Source organism: Rattus norvegicus, chromosome 6 (assembly GCF_021556685.1).
Source record: "Rattus norvegicus strain SHRSP/BbbUtx chromosome 6, alternate assembly SHRSP_T2T, whole genome shotgun sequence".
NCBI lineage: Eukaryota > Metazoa > Chordata > Mammalia > Rodentia > Muridae > Rattus > Rattus norvegicus.
In genome coordinates, this window is record NC_141539.1 from 17,684,320 (window position 1) to 17,701,351 (window position 17,032).

Below are 17,032 nucleotides of genomic sequence, written 5' to 3' on the forward strand. Positions count from 1 at the left end.
TACATACACACTCACATATACACACGATACACATTCAACACATACATACATACACACTCACATATACACACGATACACATTCAACACATACATACATAATCACATATACACACAATATATACATACATACATACACAACACACATAACACATATACACTCACATACACACATACTCACATATACAATACACACACACACACGCACACACACTTTGGTTTGCCATATAGCTCAGTGGTGGAGTGTGTAACCAGCAGGCGTGAAGTCCTGTATTCAATACCCACCCCTACAAACAATTAGGTATTTTTATTAATCAAGCAATATTGCAAAGGTAGTGATGTGTAAGTATGAAATGCCACAGCGAAACTCATTATATGTTCGTATAAATAATAAAAAGTAAAAAAAAACATAGCAGACATGGAAAATTTGAAAAATGAAGAAAAATATTATTATAAAGAAGCATCAGTCCTCTGTGTTTCCTTCCGTTCTTTTTTATGTTCATTTTTCCATCATTGGAAGAGCATAGGTTTGCCTCCTGTTTCTTTCATTTATCACTATAGTTTATGTATTTTTCTCATATTTCTGTATAGCTCTCATTTTTGTGATTCTAAACAATACTGCAACAAACATCTAGGGGTGCTCGAATCTTCTTGTGTGTTTTCTTTCATGAGTCAGGGTCTCACATAGCCCAGACTGGCCTCAAACTCCCTATATAGTTGAAAATGGTCTTCAACTCCTGATCTTCCTGCCTCTACCTCCTAAGTGCTGGGATTGCAGGTGTGGCCACTACGTAGTCTATGCTGTGTTGGACGTTGAGTTCTGCCTCATGCAGGCCACACAAACACTACCGAATGACCACATCTCTAACCCATTTGACTCTTCTTAAAGTTTGCATTCACTCTTCTCTCAGTATGTTTTTCTCCCTCTTCCCCTCCTTCCCTCCCTCCCCCTTCTTCTCTCTCTCCTTCCTTTCTTTCTTTTTCGAGATAGGGTTTCTCTCCTGTGTACTGTCCCAGAACTTGTTCTGCAGACCAGGCTGGCCTTGAACTCACAGAAATCTGCCTGCCTCTGCCTCCCAAGTGCTGGGATTAAAAGCATACGTTGTCATCAGCCCGTATTTTCATAAGCAGCACAGTTTGGCTTCATAAAGACTCAAGCCTCAAAGTTTCTTACCCAGGAGTTTCTAACCCAAATATGCCCTGTGGAAATCTCTTTATCTTGGCAAATTGTTGGGAAGCCTATTTGGGACAAAAAAGTCATTTTGGCATGTGATAAGATGGTGGGTAATTTTTTTTGTGTGTGTAAATTTCAGCCTGGGAAGTCCATTCTCAGATTAGCAATATCCTGACACTCAAGGCAAACAGTACTAAATGTGCTCAGGAGATGTCTACATTTAAAGAAGAAGCTCATTTTAATAACCGCATGATGCTGTGTGTGGTTTGACGATGGAGTCAAAACTCCTCCTAGCATCAAAGGTTGGTAGAAGAAGATACAGGGGAGTTGAGACAGGAAGCAAACTTTCCTTTCTAATTACAACACTTCTGAACCCTGAGGACAGTAGTCGTTTCTTAGAAAAACGGCTGTCTTTAAATTTTTATTGACAGTAGAAAAAAAAAATGACGAGACAAGACCAGATCACTGAGGTCAATTTATATCCTATACAACCCAGGGAACGGTGTAAACAAGGCAGTGTACCATTAAATGAAATGGGATACAGATAACACTGTGTTGCCTCCTGCACGAGGTCAGATAAATGCAGCGATTTAAATCTCTAAGCCACAGAAAACCAGCCACGTGGTGGGGTTTATTTCTTTGCCTTTCTTGTACTCCCTGTGACCAATAAGACTGCTCTCCCGATGAGGCAGGATAGAGTGAGATGCTTTTCTGCTTTTCTTGCAGTTGACTCCTTTGTGAAGAACCAGAGACACCAGAGGCGGTCTGGGAAACCACCCGCCAGCATGAAAGCCAGGGAGTAGGCCAGGATCGCTAAGGGTAGGATTAGAGAGCACTTGAGTGAACCCCACCTCCTATGACAAGGCAGCCGGGCCGTGCTAAGGAGAAACCATGCCTCCATAATCTACCAGAGAGCTCTTTGAAGGGTCAAATAAGAGTGTGGATAAGGGGAAGTGGTGGGTCCAATCTATTTACACTTTCCAGAATCGTTAGAAAGCTCCACACCAAAAGCCTGTCCACAGGGCTGTCGCCATGGGGATGGGGAGAATGTCTGGTGACAAATAGGGAAACGGCTCTGAGATAAGAACTAAAGAGCAGGGATAAGCAAGTGTTTCCTTGGGTGTAGAAAAATGTTAACAGCCAAGCGGTTGCTGGGGAACTAATGTTTCTGGTGGTCCAGGTGCGCAGGCCCTCAGTGGCGAGAGATATGACCATTGCATCCCTTTGTTTGGTCAACCTCCCGCCACATGTCTTCAAAGTGTCTTAAATGGCTTTGTTGGACATGTCTGATTTGGTGGCATGTCCAGTAAGCTCATGAAAGAGGAGGGGGTATATCCAACAGGGTGATCGCATCTGCTAGTGACTAAGAGCTCTTCCAAGTAGGGGAATCTCAATGACGGGCTGTAAGATGGCCAAAGATATAGGAGACTCCTGAGGGTCCCGAGATGCTCAACAGCGGCAAAGGCAGGCAAGTGTTACAAAGGGTTTGTACTTGTCTTTGGTACTATCTGCGTGAAGAATGAAAATATCTCTTTAGATAATAATAGCAAGTTATTCGTTTTTAAAAATTGAGATTTCTATTTACATCTGTATTCCATTTTATTTACCTATTTGTTATTTAGAATGTGGGGGGTGCATGCCTTGGCACATGTGTGGAGATCTGAGAGCACCTGGGGGATCTGGTTCCCTCCTTCTACCTTGTGGGTCTCAAGGATTGAACTCAGGCTGTAGGCCTTGGCAGCAGGTGTCTGCTGAGCCACCACACTGGCCTGAGGTGACAAATTCAAAACTCAACGACAGTTCAAGAAGCCACAATGGGCTTCTACAGTCTGGATGTTTTCAGCCCTTCTCCATCATTATCTTCACTACTGGGTTTTAAGACACAGAATATTTGGGTGTGCTCATGTGATATGTGCGTATGGTATACACATACGTGTGTGTTTGCGTGCATGCGTGTGTCCAGTGGAGGAGAGAGGCTGATGGGTGTCTTCTAGCTCTCTTTGACTTGCTCTTTTTTTTTCCAACTTGTTTATTTATTTTGTATATGAGTACACTGTAGCTGTCTTCAGACACAACAGAAGAGGGCATCAGATCCCATTACGGATGGTTGTGAGCCACCATGTGGTTGCTGGTTTTGAACTTGGGACCTCTGGAAGAGCAATCCATGCTCTTAACCACTGAGCCATCTCTCCAGCCCCCTGACTTGCTCTTGGAGACAGGGTCTGCCACTGAACTTGGAGCTTACTGATTCTTCTAGACTGGCTGGCTAGCAAGCTCTGGACATCTTGTTTTTTGTCCATGTGACATTGGGGTTACAGTCACTCTGCCTGGATTTTATGTGGTGCTGAGGACCCAAACTCAGGTCCTCATGCCTAGGCATCACAGGGCTTATCTACTGAGCTATGTCCCTAGACACCTCCCATAGAATTTTAATAGCTTAGATTGGCTACATTTTTTTTTGGTTACATCTGGAGGACCCCAAAACATTGTATTAGCTAAGATTTTTCTTCTAAGGGTCAAGTTTCATCAGAGAGTAAGAGCTCTTTCAGGGAGGGGAACCTCAGTAAGGATGGATGGTATAGGGGACTCCCCTGAAAGTTTGGGCCAAGGCTGTTATTTCACCAGAACGGCTCAGTAACTTGGATATATAGAAATGGAACTGGATTTAGACGTCTTCTCTTCAGCCTTAAAGCAAGCCAGTCCTTCAGTGTGAGGGGGTGGGGGTGATAGGCCTGACTGTTTTTGGGAATGACTTTGAAACTTCCGGCTAGAAAGCCATTGAGTGTTGATGTTCCGCAGGAGCTTGGAAGATAAGAGTGCTGAGAGCCGTGCAGATGACGGAGGCCTGGCTTGTGAAATTTCAGAGAGAAGATTGAAGACCCTCTCAGGGCTGTTACTATTTTGATCTAAGATTCCATGGTTCTGGCTAGCTGAGGTTAAAGAATCAGCTGTGATCAACAAGATTCCAGAACTACTAAAGTGAAACTTTTATGTTTCTGGGACAATTGGTGCTGGTCAGCTGGACCTTCTTAATTAGCAATAATTAAGAAGAGACCAGCATCACCGGGGTGAGGGGTGAAATCTGGGAAGTGTTTTCCGAGAGCATGAAGAAGCTGTGTTCCAGACACAGCCACGGTTGCACCTCATGCTGACAACTGGATTTGGTACTTTGAGAGTCACCCAGGTAGTACCAGTTTTAAAGCCATGGAGAGCAGCTGACGCTTGACACTGTGAGAGACCAGAAGAGCTGCTGGAGAAGGTGCAGCCTCAGTGGCAGTCGAAGGCCCAGGACTGAAGGGGTCATGCAGAGAAACCGAGGCTTGGCACCATGAAGAGAGCCTATGAGAGGCTATTGGTGATAGTGTAGCCCAGTTGCAGCAGAAGACCCCAGCATTTTGGAGATGCCGTGACCATGGGATGACCACCAAGAACAGCAACGGTGCAATGGAGTCAAACAGAGCCTACAGAGAGGGCAGAGCTGGAGAAGTGACCTAAGCCCTTAGGAGGAGCCCAGAAGATTGTGAGTGAATTCCAGACACTGGATGGTTGGAGTTCGATTTTGCTTCGCTTTGATCGTGACTGCGCTCTGCTTCCTGCTTCTTGAAGCAAGGAAGTATTTTACTGAAGCTCACAGTTAAGAGACTTTAAATTGTAAAGGACTTAGGATTTTAAAAGAGAGTAGATATTTTAAAGGGACTGAACATTTAATGTGTTTGAGTTTGTAAAGACCGTGGGACTTCTAAAGATATTTAGATCTTGGGGATGAATAAGACTGTAAGGCTTGTGGCTTAATGGTGATGTGCTTGTGTGTCAAGCTGACGTGGGGTCAATTGTACTGCCTGGTTTTGTGTGTCAACTTGACACAAGCTAGAGCCATCACAGGGAAAGGAGCCTCAGTTGAGGAAATGCCTCCATAAAAACCAGCTGTAAGGCATTTTCTCAATTAGTGATGGGGCCCAGCCTATTGTGGGTGGTGCCATCCCCGGGGCTGGTGGTCCTGGGTTCTATAAGAAAGCAGGCTGGGCAAGCCAGTAAGCAGCACCCTCCATGGCCTCTGCATCAGCTCCTGCCCCGATTGAGTTCCCGTCCTCACTTCCTCCAGTGATGGATTGTGATCGAACACACCCTCTCCTTCCTGACGCTGTTTCACCACAGCAGTAAAACCCTAACTGAGAAGTACGGTGTAGTCTGGGATCCCATCCCTGTGGAGTGGCATGTGTGAGTTTATCACTGCTCCTGTGGGTGACGCCGGCTTCCGGAGATCGATATCATGAGAGAAGAACACCCCAGGCTTCTGGGTACTGAAAACACGCTACATCCTGGCTTTCAGGCCCCAGGACAAACGCCCATCTCATTGCCCTGAGGATTAAAGGAAAAGTGTGTGGAAGGGCAGTGGAGGACAATCCAAGTTAGTCAAGCCACTGTCTGACCCTTGATCCGGGAGCAGGGGGTAACCATGTTTTACATGTTCTGGCCAAAGAATGAAAATGCCAGAAGCTGTTGTCGTGGACAGGGGGTGGGTGGGCACAGTATCCCAAAGTCTCCTAATCCCATTTTCTGCTTTCAAGTTAATCCTCTTCCTAGCTTTTTCTGTCTGCCGCACACTCCACTCCCCGGGCACTGGCCCGGGAGCTCAGTCTCATTCTTTCTAGTCAAAGGCAGTGCTTCTTTAAGGGTTGGCGGTACCTCAGGCATGGTTGCTCAGACAGTTTGATACGCCTTACTCCCTGAAGAAGCCCTGGGTGCTCTCTGTGAACAGAGCACGGGCAAGCACTGAGTGCTCAGTTAACAAATACAGTCAGGGCAAGCGCTGAGTGCTCCGTTAACGGCTAAACAGTGGCAATGTTTGCCAGGATGACCACAGCACTGGCTGCGGACAGAATTTCATCCATTCCAATTCTTCAGATAGTATTACCCTATCTGATTTATTGACATATAAACGCAGGGAAGTTATTTTAGCCAGATAAGACAGTGAACAAAGGTAGTGCTCCTCAGAACTGCCGGCCACTCTGGTCTGGTTCTGGAGCCTCAAAGCTACTCTGTCTCTTCATGTTTCTGTCTCCCTTGACTTTGAAACAGACCCACATTCCCCATCCCACCAGGCTTCCCTTCTCTGACGTCACCCAAGGCTTCAGTAAGTGAATGTATTTTCTCTGCCCACTGCCCCTGGAAATCGTGGTTGCTATGGTGGGCTGGAACACAGCAGTATTGTGATCTGGTTCTGAGGTCTGTAGGAACCCATGCAGCCAGGAACTGAGAGATAGGTGGCTGTGTGTGCACCATCTGGAGGGAAGAGTATCCCTTCCGGACAGTAACATTCCTTTCTGGGTGTGCCTTTGCCATGCCACTCCAGGTTGCAAGTATGTTTTTCTCAAATTTGCAGAACTAGGTGTGGTCATTTCTGTCCTCGGAAAGGGGTTGTAAGGCAAGGTGTACTGGTTTGAAAACCGAAGCACCTTCTTCCAAAGAGCCTTCTTCCTCTTCACTGTATGTATTTCTTGCTTAAGAAAGGATCTAAGAAACCTGCCACTGAGATTTCGCTTCCCACAGGTTGCCATCCTCCATCAGACACACACCACCAGCCAGCCGTCTGCAGGCTAACTGGGGCTGAGTAACAAACAAGCTTCTCAAGAACTCCTGACTGGGCTGGAGAGACAGCTCAGTGGTTAAGAGCACTGACTGCCCTTCCAGAGGTCCTGAGTTTGATTCCCAGCAACCACATGGTGGGCTCAAAAAAACATCTGTAATGAGATCTGATGCCCTTTTCTGATGGGTCTGAAGACAACTATAGTATACTTATATATAATAATAAATAAGCAAATCTTTAAAAAAAAGAACTCGTGGCTGAGGGGAGTATTTGTCACAAAACATCATTTTATTAATTGATTAATTTTTTTTTTACAAAAATAAACAATTTCATGAACAAGAAGTACAAAAGCTTCTGGATATGCACACTCCAGGAGGGGGAGAGCCTGGTTTCGGCTGCTTGGTGGCTTTCACTGAAAGCAAATGAGGCAGAAAGGCCCCGACCCTACCCCCACCCCAGGTCCTGGCTCAAATGCAATCTGCTCCTCCACTCTAGTCTTGGCTCATATGGATGTGTGCACTGCTGCCCATGACCTGGGGCTGGCTGAGGAGCAACCCGTAGGGAGAGGCCAGAGAGCCTTCCCACGGCTGGCTCCCTCACATCTTGGAGCATTCCCCCGGCGATCCATTTGGAGCTGAGCTGAGAGAACACTCTGCGACTGACTGTCCCCGTGCAGCTCCTGCCCACTGTGGCTTATGCAGCAGCAGCAGCAGCAGTGTCTGGCTACATTCTCAAACTGTGAATGCAGTAATGGGGCTGCCCATGGGACTATCCCAGTTAAGACCAGCCTGAGCCCTGCTCACAGCTCCAGAGAGGCAATCAGATCCCAACCAGTGACGCTCAGGCTGGGAGCAACAGTCTTAGACCGAAAGCTGGCAAACTCACATTTTAACACTTTTGCATATTGCACGTTTGTCCTGGTCACATCAGTTGCTCTGGGACGCTAGCTCTGTCTGCAGGGTTCCCGGGTGCTATGCAAGTCACGCCTGCAGCAGGCAAACCCAGCTGGTCAGCGAGGCCCGCAACCCGTCAACCAGGGGCCTTCACAAACGTGGTCTTGCTGGCATCAGGGACCACTTGGTTCCATCCAGTCTTAAAAAAGACCAGCTTCCGACCTAGGAGCAGAGATAAGAGTTTATAGAGTCAGGTATTTTTCTTCTTGGAGGTAAGGTTACTCTATAAAGTGACTGCCTTGAAGGTTATATATATCTATATCTCTCTCGTCATCTCTGCCTGCCCTGGGGCTTTTCTGAGGGGGGCCCCTCAAATCTTTTGGAGAAGTACAGTCACTCTTTTGAGATAGCTCCTGCCTCTGGCTCACCTGTCCAGGTGGTCTGGTTGGTGACCACAAAGGCACGACATTGAACATGGCTCTCACAGACATCTACAGCCTCAGCCAGGTTGAACACAGACAGGAGGCAGCCACCATGGTGGTAGGAGGGCCAGCAGCGATAATCCTCCTGTGTGATGGTACTGTCCGGGATGCGCTGGTACTCTGAGAGGTAAAGGGCAGAAAGTGAGAACTCTGTGACCAGGTGAGGGCTGAGGACGACTCTGTGAATAGGGACTGAGAGACCCATTTGCTAAATGAAAGCTGACGTCCAGACCAGCACACCCAGCCTGGAGATGAAGGCAGCCAGAGCCGTTCAAGCTCACACAACAGCCAGGCAGACTGGCTTTGAGGACATGCACCATGTAGTATCAACAGCCCAGGGCACATGTGGGCCAGGCACGTACTCAGAGATACCAGCTGTCTGGGATGCGCTTGGAGGTCAGGGCGTTTTAGACGTTTAGAGCAGGGCTTCTCCAATATCGTGGTACATATGGTTTTCCATGCAATATTATACAATGCACATGTTGATTTGGGAAGGCCTGGGGTGGGGCCTGAGGATTCCTGACTAGATTCCAGTCCTGCCCATGTGTCGAAACGGTTCAGAACCTCAGACATACTTGGTCCTGACTCTGGGGGAATGGTCAGCTAAGCTTCTAAGATAGACCCTGAGGTTAAGAGGCACGTATATTAACACACAGCACCACAACGCAGGGTTTCAAGAGTTTGAGGCCTCCCTGTGGCTCAGAGCCCTGGAAGCTCAGTAAGTGCACAGGCTCTTCAAGAGGCTGAGAGGTGGGCCTCTGGCTCACTGGCTTTCCCTACTGACCTAGGAGCCCCAGTTTCTGACTGATAATGCAGAAGCCCTGGGCCTCTGGCCACCCCACCCTCCTGCCTCCTTCTCCTGCCAGGGACTAGACCAAAGTCCAGGCAGGGTTGCCTGTGATTTATGGCCCCATAAACAGAGTCCTCAGGGACAGAGGCAGCCATTGTTCACCTCGTTAAACTTTATTTACAGGGCTAACGAGGGCTCCCCGACCCCTAAGGCTGGTCAGGCCTCCTTGAAAACTGAGGCTGCCCACCCCTTGCCCCCCCAACCATTGCTAAACCCTTAGGCTTCTGTAGAGAGACCAGTGCCTGTAACAGTAGCTATAGTCTCCCCCCACCCCCCATCCCCGGGGGAAGGGCTTCTTGGCTGGTTTCGGAGTAGGCTACCCCCTCCTCCGGCTGCCCTCCATGCCCTAGGAGTGCAGGGGAAGGAAAGAGAAGCAAATGTGTATTGTGACCCAGCTGTGCAACAGGAACTGTGCTAATTGCTTTCACACACCTTGTGGGCTATTTAACCGCCATAAGAAATTTTGCTAGGTGAATTATTTTGAACCCAATTTACAGTTGAGGAGAACAAGGCCCCAGGGGTAAGTCATCCAGGCAGCTCCTGGAGGGGTTTGAAGCCATTCTTAGAGAGGGGTGTCCTGCGCTCACCCAACTGCTCAAGGCAAAGGCTAGCTGTTTTAGGTCAGTCAGAGACAGGATTTCAAAGTGAAGTGTGACCCCAAGTGAGCCCGGAGAGAGAGTCTTGGAAGAAAGGGTAAGCCATAGCCCAGTGGGTGGAGGTCACTCAGTCTTGAACCTGTTCCCACTGCCCCATCCCTGGGTTCCTGCCCTGGTCACTCACCAGCCCTGCTGCTTGTAGAGTTCTGCAGGTACTGCCCACTCCGGAACAGGTGCAGCACCATCTCCAGCTGGGCCAGGGTCTCATCCGCCCCCCAGGCGAGCTCTCCTGCAAAGTGTGGTAGAGCTCTCACCACATGACCAGCTTCCGGTCCTCCCATGGGAAGCCAGGGCTCGGTGGCTAAGGAGGGTCCTTCCCACAGAATACTATCTTAGAATGTAACGGGTCCTAGACCTTGCACATTCCAGGGTCATTCTTTTTTTTTTTTTTTTTTTTTTTTTGGGTTCTTTTTTTTCGGAGCTGGGAACCGAACCCAGGGCCTTGCGCTTCCTAGGTAAGCGCTCTACCACTGAGCTAAATCCCCAGCCCCTCCAGGGTCATTCTTGTCCCCACTTCTGATGGGGCAAGGGCAGGTGAGGAGAAGTGGACATCCTGAGGCTTACCTGTAGCATTGACGATGGTGTCCAGGAGAGGTCGGAGGGAAGGCGGGGCACTATGTGGCAGGAGGTATGTGAAGAAGAACCTGTGGCAGAGAAGAGGCAGGGGCTCAGGGGCCCAGCCTTTGGAACTGCATCCCTTCCCTTCCACTTCCGTGAGGGAGAGACTTCAATGTGGCCTGGGAGGATGGACCAGACGTGCCTACACTACTCAGCCATGAGGTGTGGGGTTGGGCTCGGTTTTGACTACAACTAATTTCAGACCAAACTAGGACCAGAGGGCCCTTTCTCTTCCTAGCCTCATCTTCCAGGCCACAGTGTCCTCTGTCTGACCCCGGTGCTGGGACAGCCCCATAGCTGGGGCTTCTCAGCCATGAGCTTTGTGAAGGTCAAGAAGACACATGCTGGCTCTGGCAGTCCTAGGCCCTGAGTGTTACACTATTTTAAGACGCCTCCAGCTGCCCCTCCAACCTAGCTCTCTCCTCAGCACTCTCTATTTTTAGCTCCATGGCCACATTCTCTCCTGACTGGGCCCCCGTGGTTCCACCGGTCAAGGTTATTCTCCCCCGTTGGCCTTTTGACCCCCATGAGGCTCTTACTCTGCCAGTCCCCTCCTTGGCTGGAGTCCCAACAACGTACGGTCATTACCTGTAGGCATTGTAGAGGTTCCGTTTCTCGTTCATGCCCTCGCACCAGCCCTGGGCCGAGCAGGGCAGGCTGAAGTTCCTGGCTGGAAACTCTAGCACGCAGTCGGCACCGTTAGTGCACGGTGTCTCCTCCACTCGGGCGTCGTCCAGGTCCGTCACCTTCAGCTCCCCATCCACAAGCACAAACTGCCGAGGGCGGAAGTCAAGCAGAGTGACCGAGCCTAGAGGGGAGTGGGCTAGGTAGTGGAGGAGGCGGCCAAGGCTGAGGCAGATCTGCGGGTGGACACATAGGTTGGGTCAGGCCGGCTGGACTCACAGGCTCTGGTCTTAGCTTGGAGGCTGGCCTTCCTCTTTCTGGTCCCAGGGCACTGGGAAGGTCATTGATCTCCAACTGACCCCCGGCTGGACTAACCATTAGGAGTGAGATAGTAACAGGAACGTGGGCACATCGGGTCACTTTCCTTAAGCCACACTTGACTGTGGCCCTCAGTTCAGTGTATGGAACTTAGAGCAGTGGTTCTCCACCTTCCTAATACTGTAGCCCTTTGATATACTTCAGGTTGTGCTTTGCTACTTTGTAACTATAATGCTGCTACTGTTATGAATCATAATGTAAATCGGATGTGCAGGGTATCTGATGGGCAACCCCTGTGGAAAGGGTCTTTTCATCCCCAAAGGGGTTTCAACCCTCAGGTTGAGAAGAAGCAGACAAATGTGTGTAAGGTTATTTATTTGTGATCCCAGGAAACTGCTCTTTCTATACCAGCTGTGTAAAAGGTGGTGTGTGTGTGTGTGTGTGTGTGTGTGTGTGTGTGCATCCACACACCTGTGTACACAGATGCCCTCCTGAACGTATATGTGTGTACACTCACTCACATGGATGTGCACACATGCTGTGGAGAGCATGGAGAACAGAAGGGACACAGAAAGCCGGGATCCTCTGTCCTGTTCTTATTTTTAACCCTTTGGCCCATGGCCGAGCCAGTGTGTGCTCCTCCCTCCCTCCAGCCATCCTTCCGTCCCTCCTCCCCTCTGGACTGAGGAGTTTAGGCTGCTCTGAGAGGTTGCCTTCTAAGGGAGAACCATCCCAACAAAAAGCCCAGGCCTGAACCCTCCTCCCTGCTTACTCGGAATCGATCCTCCCAGGAAGTCTGCAACAGCTGGATCATCTCCACAGGAGCGCCCAGCTCTGTGATGGTGGTCAGTGTGTCCGGGATGTCCTCACTGTCCTGGTAGCAATAGCCATAGAGCTGGGGAACATCCAGGGCAAGTCATTAGGTCACAGGGTAGAGGCAGGGACAGGGGAAGATCGGACTCTCAGATGCCCTGCCCTCTGCCCTTGATGACTTCCCTCTGCCTTTGCTCAGGCCAGTGGGGAACAGTGTTGCCTGGGAAGTTTGGCCTCTGTTCCTGAAGCCTTGGTTTCTACTGGCTTGGTGACATCAGCCCTTCAGCTCTTGTTAGTCAGGGAAATGGGAGGCTTAGCCACCATGTACCTACCAGGCACTGTGTTAAATGCATTTATGTGCTCAATCAGTTCATAATTTTAAACTTTATTTTAATTATTATTATTGTGGTGTGTATGCTATGATTGTGTGTGTGCGCTGAGGTCAGAGGACAACTTTCAGGAGTCAGTTTTCTCCCTTCACCGCGTGTTCGAGGGAGTGAACCAGGCCATCAGGAAGATCAGTGGCATCACCACTCTTACCTACTGAGCTATCTTGCTAGTCTTTCCGATTCTTATAATCACCCAGCAGCGGCGTGTGGCTACGGTCATTATGCCTAATTTGGGGTGGGGAAATTGCCTCGAGAGAGGTTTAATGGGTCATACAGCTAATAAACACAGGCGCTAGGATTGAAATGAGTGTCCCCAGGATTTCACAATCTGTGTTTTTTCTGCTAATACACGGGTCAGCAAGTGGTCATCTGATTCCCTCCCCTCCCACAATCTGTGTGGATTCCTCCTCCATCTCAACGCTCTAGAGCCGGGAGGCCCGTCCGGTGTTCTTTGTGTATAGGTGGCATAAACGGGAGATCCAGCGAGAGAGGGTTCTCAGGGGAAGGTCTGTGAGAGAGAGTATGATACGTGCCATGCACTTTTTCCTCATCCCGGGGAGGGTCCCCTGTACCACCCAGCTAGGCAGGGAAAGCACAGGAAGCCTTTAACATTAACACCCACACCGGCATTCTCATATGGTGGCCTCTTCTCGAGGTTTCTCCCAACTCAGGGCATAGCTCTGGCTTAGCACAATGGGCTCCAAACAGCCAGCACCCTATGGAGCTCGAGCACAAAGGATGAGCTGTCCAAGCCCTACAAGGGACAGTGGTGAAGGGTTGAGATGGGGGACAGGGAGCCCCTGGCCTAAATATGCTATACACAGCAGCTCCTCTTGCCAGCATCCTCCCCAGCTGCCTTGCTTGCTCCAAACACCCACTCTCCTCCCAGGAGTCCCAATCCTGTCCTGCCAGAGAAGCTAGACTCAGTGTTAGTCTACCAGATGACGTGGGCTGTGCCTTGAGGGACCAGGGACCCTTGAGGGACCCTTCTTTCTCTCTTTCCCTCCATACCCCAGTCAGCCCAGGGAGGCCCCTGACTCAGATGGGCATTGGGGAAGGTAAAGAGAGCAGCCTTGGGGCCTGGTTCTCATTTTCTTGCTCCAGTGTGAGCCTTTGTGGGAAACTTCTGAAGGTTATTAAACACCCGGAGGTCGTTAAATGCACTATTAACGAGGTATTAATCAACACCCCTCAGGAAAAAAAATAAAAAGACACCATTAACCCCCCACCTCCCCAACCCCCCCAGGAAGCAAGAAGCAGGACTACAGTTGCATCTTTTGTTCTTCTGGGAAGAGAAATTCAGTCTAGCATGGTCAGAATCTGCAGCCCAGGCTGACCTGGTGAGGCCCTAGGACGATGGGGTAGGGAGAGGGAATACTCTTGTGCCCTTTGACCCTGGGCGACAGAGGCATCTACCCTGGGAGGAAGAGTATGTGGTGGATAAAGAGGGCCCAAAAGACAGAAAGATCCCCAGGCAGTCCCCTTGGTGACCAAAGCCTGTGCCGGGAAAGGCACAGTGAGCCCCATGGCTGTTTCGTATCGACTAGTAGAGCTCACAGTGTAACTTGAGGCTGCCCAGAGAGGACGAAGGGGTCTCAGGAGCCTGGGATATTTTAGAAAGTCCTCTGGCTCCTCCCTAGTTCAGCAAAACAGTCCCACGGTTTTGAAATTTTAAATGATTAGGAGGTATTAAAGCAATGTGATGTCCAGTTCCTGGCACACACAGCTCAGACACCTTTTGAACAGAAGACCTGTGGCAGACTGTGCTGGCCACAGAGGCAGCCTAACTGAAGCAGCCAGAAGGGACATGACCTGGTAGTCAGAGAAGAAATGAGAATCTCATCCTCAAAGCTGTTCCCAAGATATACTAGGACATTTCACTCTCCCTAGGACCCTGAACACTTCTGTCCTAAGGGTGTTCGCTCCAGCCTCGGACTGGAAGACTTGTGAGAGATGCCACACTGGAGAGGGTATGGGTGAGACATGTTCCTTGTAATGTCTTTCTGGTGCCCTCATTACTGGGGCACAACATACAGACAAGGGCCAGTCTGTGGGTCTGGTTGTGGGTGTACCTGGATACTTGTGGAAATGCTTGGTGAGGCCATCAAAGTAGGAATCCCTACGGCTAGGAAAGCCCACTGAATGTCAAACCTGTCCTGAGAAATGGCCTTGAACAACTAACAATGAATGCCCCACTAAGTCACTTGGTCAGGGCCTCTCCATCCCCTCAGAATCTGGCTGGCACCTCAGGGTTTCCAGAAAGTTCCCAAGAACCCAGAAGAGGAAAAGAAAGTAAGACCCTCCCAGTTAGGATGGCCACGTAACCAGCTGCTCACTCCCTTAAGCTCCAGTCAGTGTTAGCCAGACATAAACACACAAAACGGGTGTTTGGGACCAACGCAGGGCCTAGGACTGTGACAGACTTGTCACAAGAGTCTGGCCAGGACTTGGGGCATGTTCTAGGGAGACTTGGAACCACTAGGAGTACAAGTAGTGTTCTGACCTCTTCTATATGGGTCACAGATCCCTCCAGGCCTGGGGCTCCCTTCTCACTGCTGAGGAAATAAAAGAAAGGACTCTGAGCTTCTGGTCAGCTCTCTGGGTATAAAAAAGTGGATCTGAGGGGCTGTGAGGTGGGTGGTATGGACACCTGGGGGGTCTGTACACACTTATGTCAACCTGCCAAGAGCAGTCAGGGGTCCCCTTTCAGTCACCTCACACTTATGCATAAAAAGTAAGTAGTCTGTCTTATCCAAGGCAGAGGCCTTAGAGAGAGTTAATGGGTTGTGTTTGGATGGTGTTGGCAGTGTAAAGGTCTGCTCTGAATGCATCCTTGGATGGATGAGGTATGAGATGCATCCTTCCTGCCTGTGTCCGCAGTGAACACAGAGTTTCTCACTAGGAAAGGATGCCTCTGGCTTTTTGAATTGTCTATAGTCTCTTGGCTAAGCACACTCTGAAGAGTGTGGTATTCATACTAGCAGACCTTGAGTCTTCTGGCCTAAGACTCTGAGGCTTTCCCTGTGGTTCAGCTGGACCCACTTGAAATCCCAGGGAAAGCCACGGTCACTTCTGGGAAAGGCTGTGTATTTTCTGGCCCTTCTATCCCTTCCAATGGCCTGTGAGCGTGAGCAGAGTGGGAAATGAGGGTTTCCCTGAGGGTCAAGTCAGATAAACGGGTCTCTTTTCAGCCCCTCCCATACTCACTGAGGTTTAACACCACTTCCAAAGCCAGACATGTCGCTGGACTTTGAAAGAAGTGTGGTTAAGGCTCTACCAATACGGGGGAAATCCTATTTCTGAACCTGGGAGCTGACTGAAGCTGGATTTTGGAGTTGGACTCGAGGTCACTATGACTGGAGATAATACTCTGGTGTTCAACCGCCAGCTTTGGCCAGCAGCAGGGTCCTCTATGGTCACAACTCCTAATTGCTGCCTTATCGCTAGTTTGGGACCCTTCTTGTCCTTGCCTCTGTCTTTAAGAGATGTGTGTAAGCTGGCACAGTGTTCTACTTAAAGGGTGAGAGACTGGCAGAGTGCTGAGTGGTTCCCTAATCTGGGTTCTGTACCTAGCTGCACTGGGTAGTCTTCGACGCCCTGAGCTTTACGTACTCTGTAAGACCAAAGAGTTTTTTTTTTTTTTTAGAGTGGTCAGCCAGCCCCCTTATCCCGGAACCCCACTGTCGTACCTGCAGCACGTTGGGGTGCCGCAGCCGCTCCAGCAGCACCATCTCCTTGAGCAGCTTGTGGGCCGCCAGGCGGTAGCAGCCCCTTCGCGCCCCGAACTCGCGCACACAGCTGCCCAGATCGTGGCCGCTGAAGTCCACTGCTTTAAGCGCCACCGCGGCGCCGCCGGGCAGGCGGACCCGGTACACAGCCTTAGTGTAGCCAGAGCCCACGTACTGCGCGCCAGACACGTTGCGGAGCGCGGCGCAGCCTAGGCGCGGGCCCGGGCCGGGGGAGCCCGGGCCCGGAGCAGGGGGCCAGCCCGGAGCGCCGTCGGGCGGGGGCCGGACCCGCGGGGGCCGGGGACGCTGCAGGCCCGGCCCGCCCGGAGCCAGGTCCATCAGGCGCCGCCTCTCCGGCCGGCCGGCTCCCGGTCCCGGGCCCCCGCGGGAATAGCGCTGCACCTCCTCGTAGCGCTCCCGAATCTGCCGAGCCAACTCCCCACGGCCCCCGCGACGGCCCGGGCCCGGGGCTGCCGAGGACCCCGGGGACTGGCCTGGCCGCGGAGGCTCTGAGCCCGGTGCGAAGAGCACGTTGAGTACGGAGCCCAGCAGGAAGGAGGCGCAGAAACCAGCGGCCACGGCCGCCCGCCGGCGCCGCATCGCTCCCCTCCCCCCGGCCGGCCGCGCGCGGCTCCCCGGCCCCGGCCCCGGGCGGCTCAGGCTCCGAGGCGACTCCGCTTCGCGCCGCGCCGGCCCCCTGCCCAGCCCGCGCGCATGGTCCGGGCAGCCCCGACCCCGGCCCCCGGCGGGCGGCACATCGGCCTGACACTTGCCTCCCTCCCGCCCTGCCCCCGCCGCTTATAAGGCCCGGAGCCACCCCCGCGCCCGCCCCTCCGCCAGCGCCTCCCCGCGCCCGGCCGAGCCAGTCCTCGGCGCCGCCCCCTCTGGCCGCCCGGGCCGGCC

At 51.2% G+C, this 17,032-nt stretch overlaps 1 protein-coding gene across 2 annotated transcripts; it reads right to left on the minus strand.

Annotated features, from left to right (window-relative positions):
- Positions 1 to 7,016: 7,016 nt before the first annotated feature.
- Pkdcc (protein kinase domain containing, cytoplasmic) lies at positions 7,017 to 16,931 on the minus strand. 2 transcript variants are annotated; one of them, XM_087553028.1, is made up of 8 exons: positions 16,886 to 16,931; positions 16,091 to 16,435; positions 11,972 to 12,094; positions 10,846 to 11,117; positions 10,204 to 10,283; positions 9,764 to 9,868; positions 8,080 to 8,253; positions 7,026 to 7,873 (listed from the first exon to the last, which is right to left on the minus strand). In XM_087553028.1, the coding sequence occupies exons 2-8, from the start codon at positions 16,130 to 16,132 to the stop codon at positions 7,788 to 7,790; spliced, it is 882 nt and encodes a 293-aa protein (XP_087409154.1). In that variant the 5' UTR covers positions 16,133 to 16,435; positions 16,886 to 16,931; the 3' UTR covers positions 7,026 to 7,787.
- Positions 16,932 to 17,032: the final 101 nt, after the last annotated feature.

Bases quoted from the DNA above. Each gene is read 5' to 3' on its own strand.
- Pkdcc (XM_087553028.1), bottom strand. From the start codon at position 16,132: ATGGTGCTGCTGGAGCGGCTGCGGCACCCCAACGTGCTGCAG. The intron at 9,869-10,203 runs GTAAGCCTCAGG...CACACTTTGCAG, and splicing joins CACCATCGTCAATGCTACAG to GAGAGCTCGCCTGGGGGGCG. The intron at 7,874-8,079 runs GTGAGCCAGAGG...CTCTGCTCCTAG, and splicing joins CAACCAGACCACCTGGACAG to GTCGGAAGCTGGTCTTTTTT.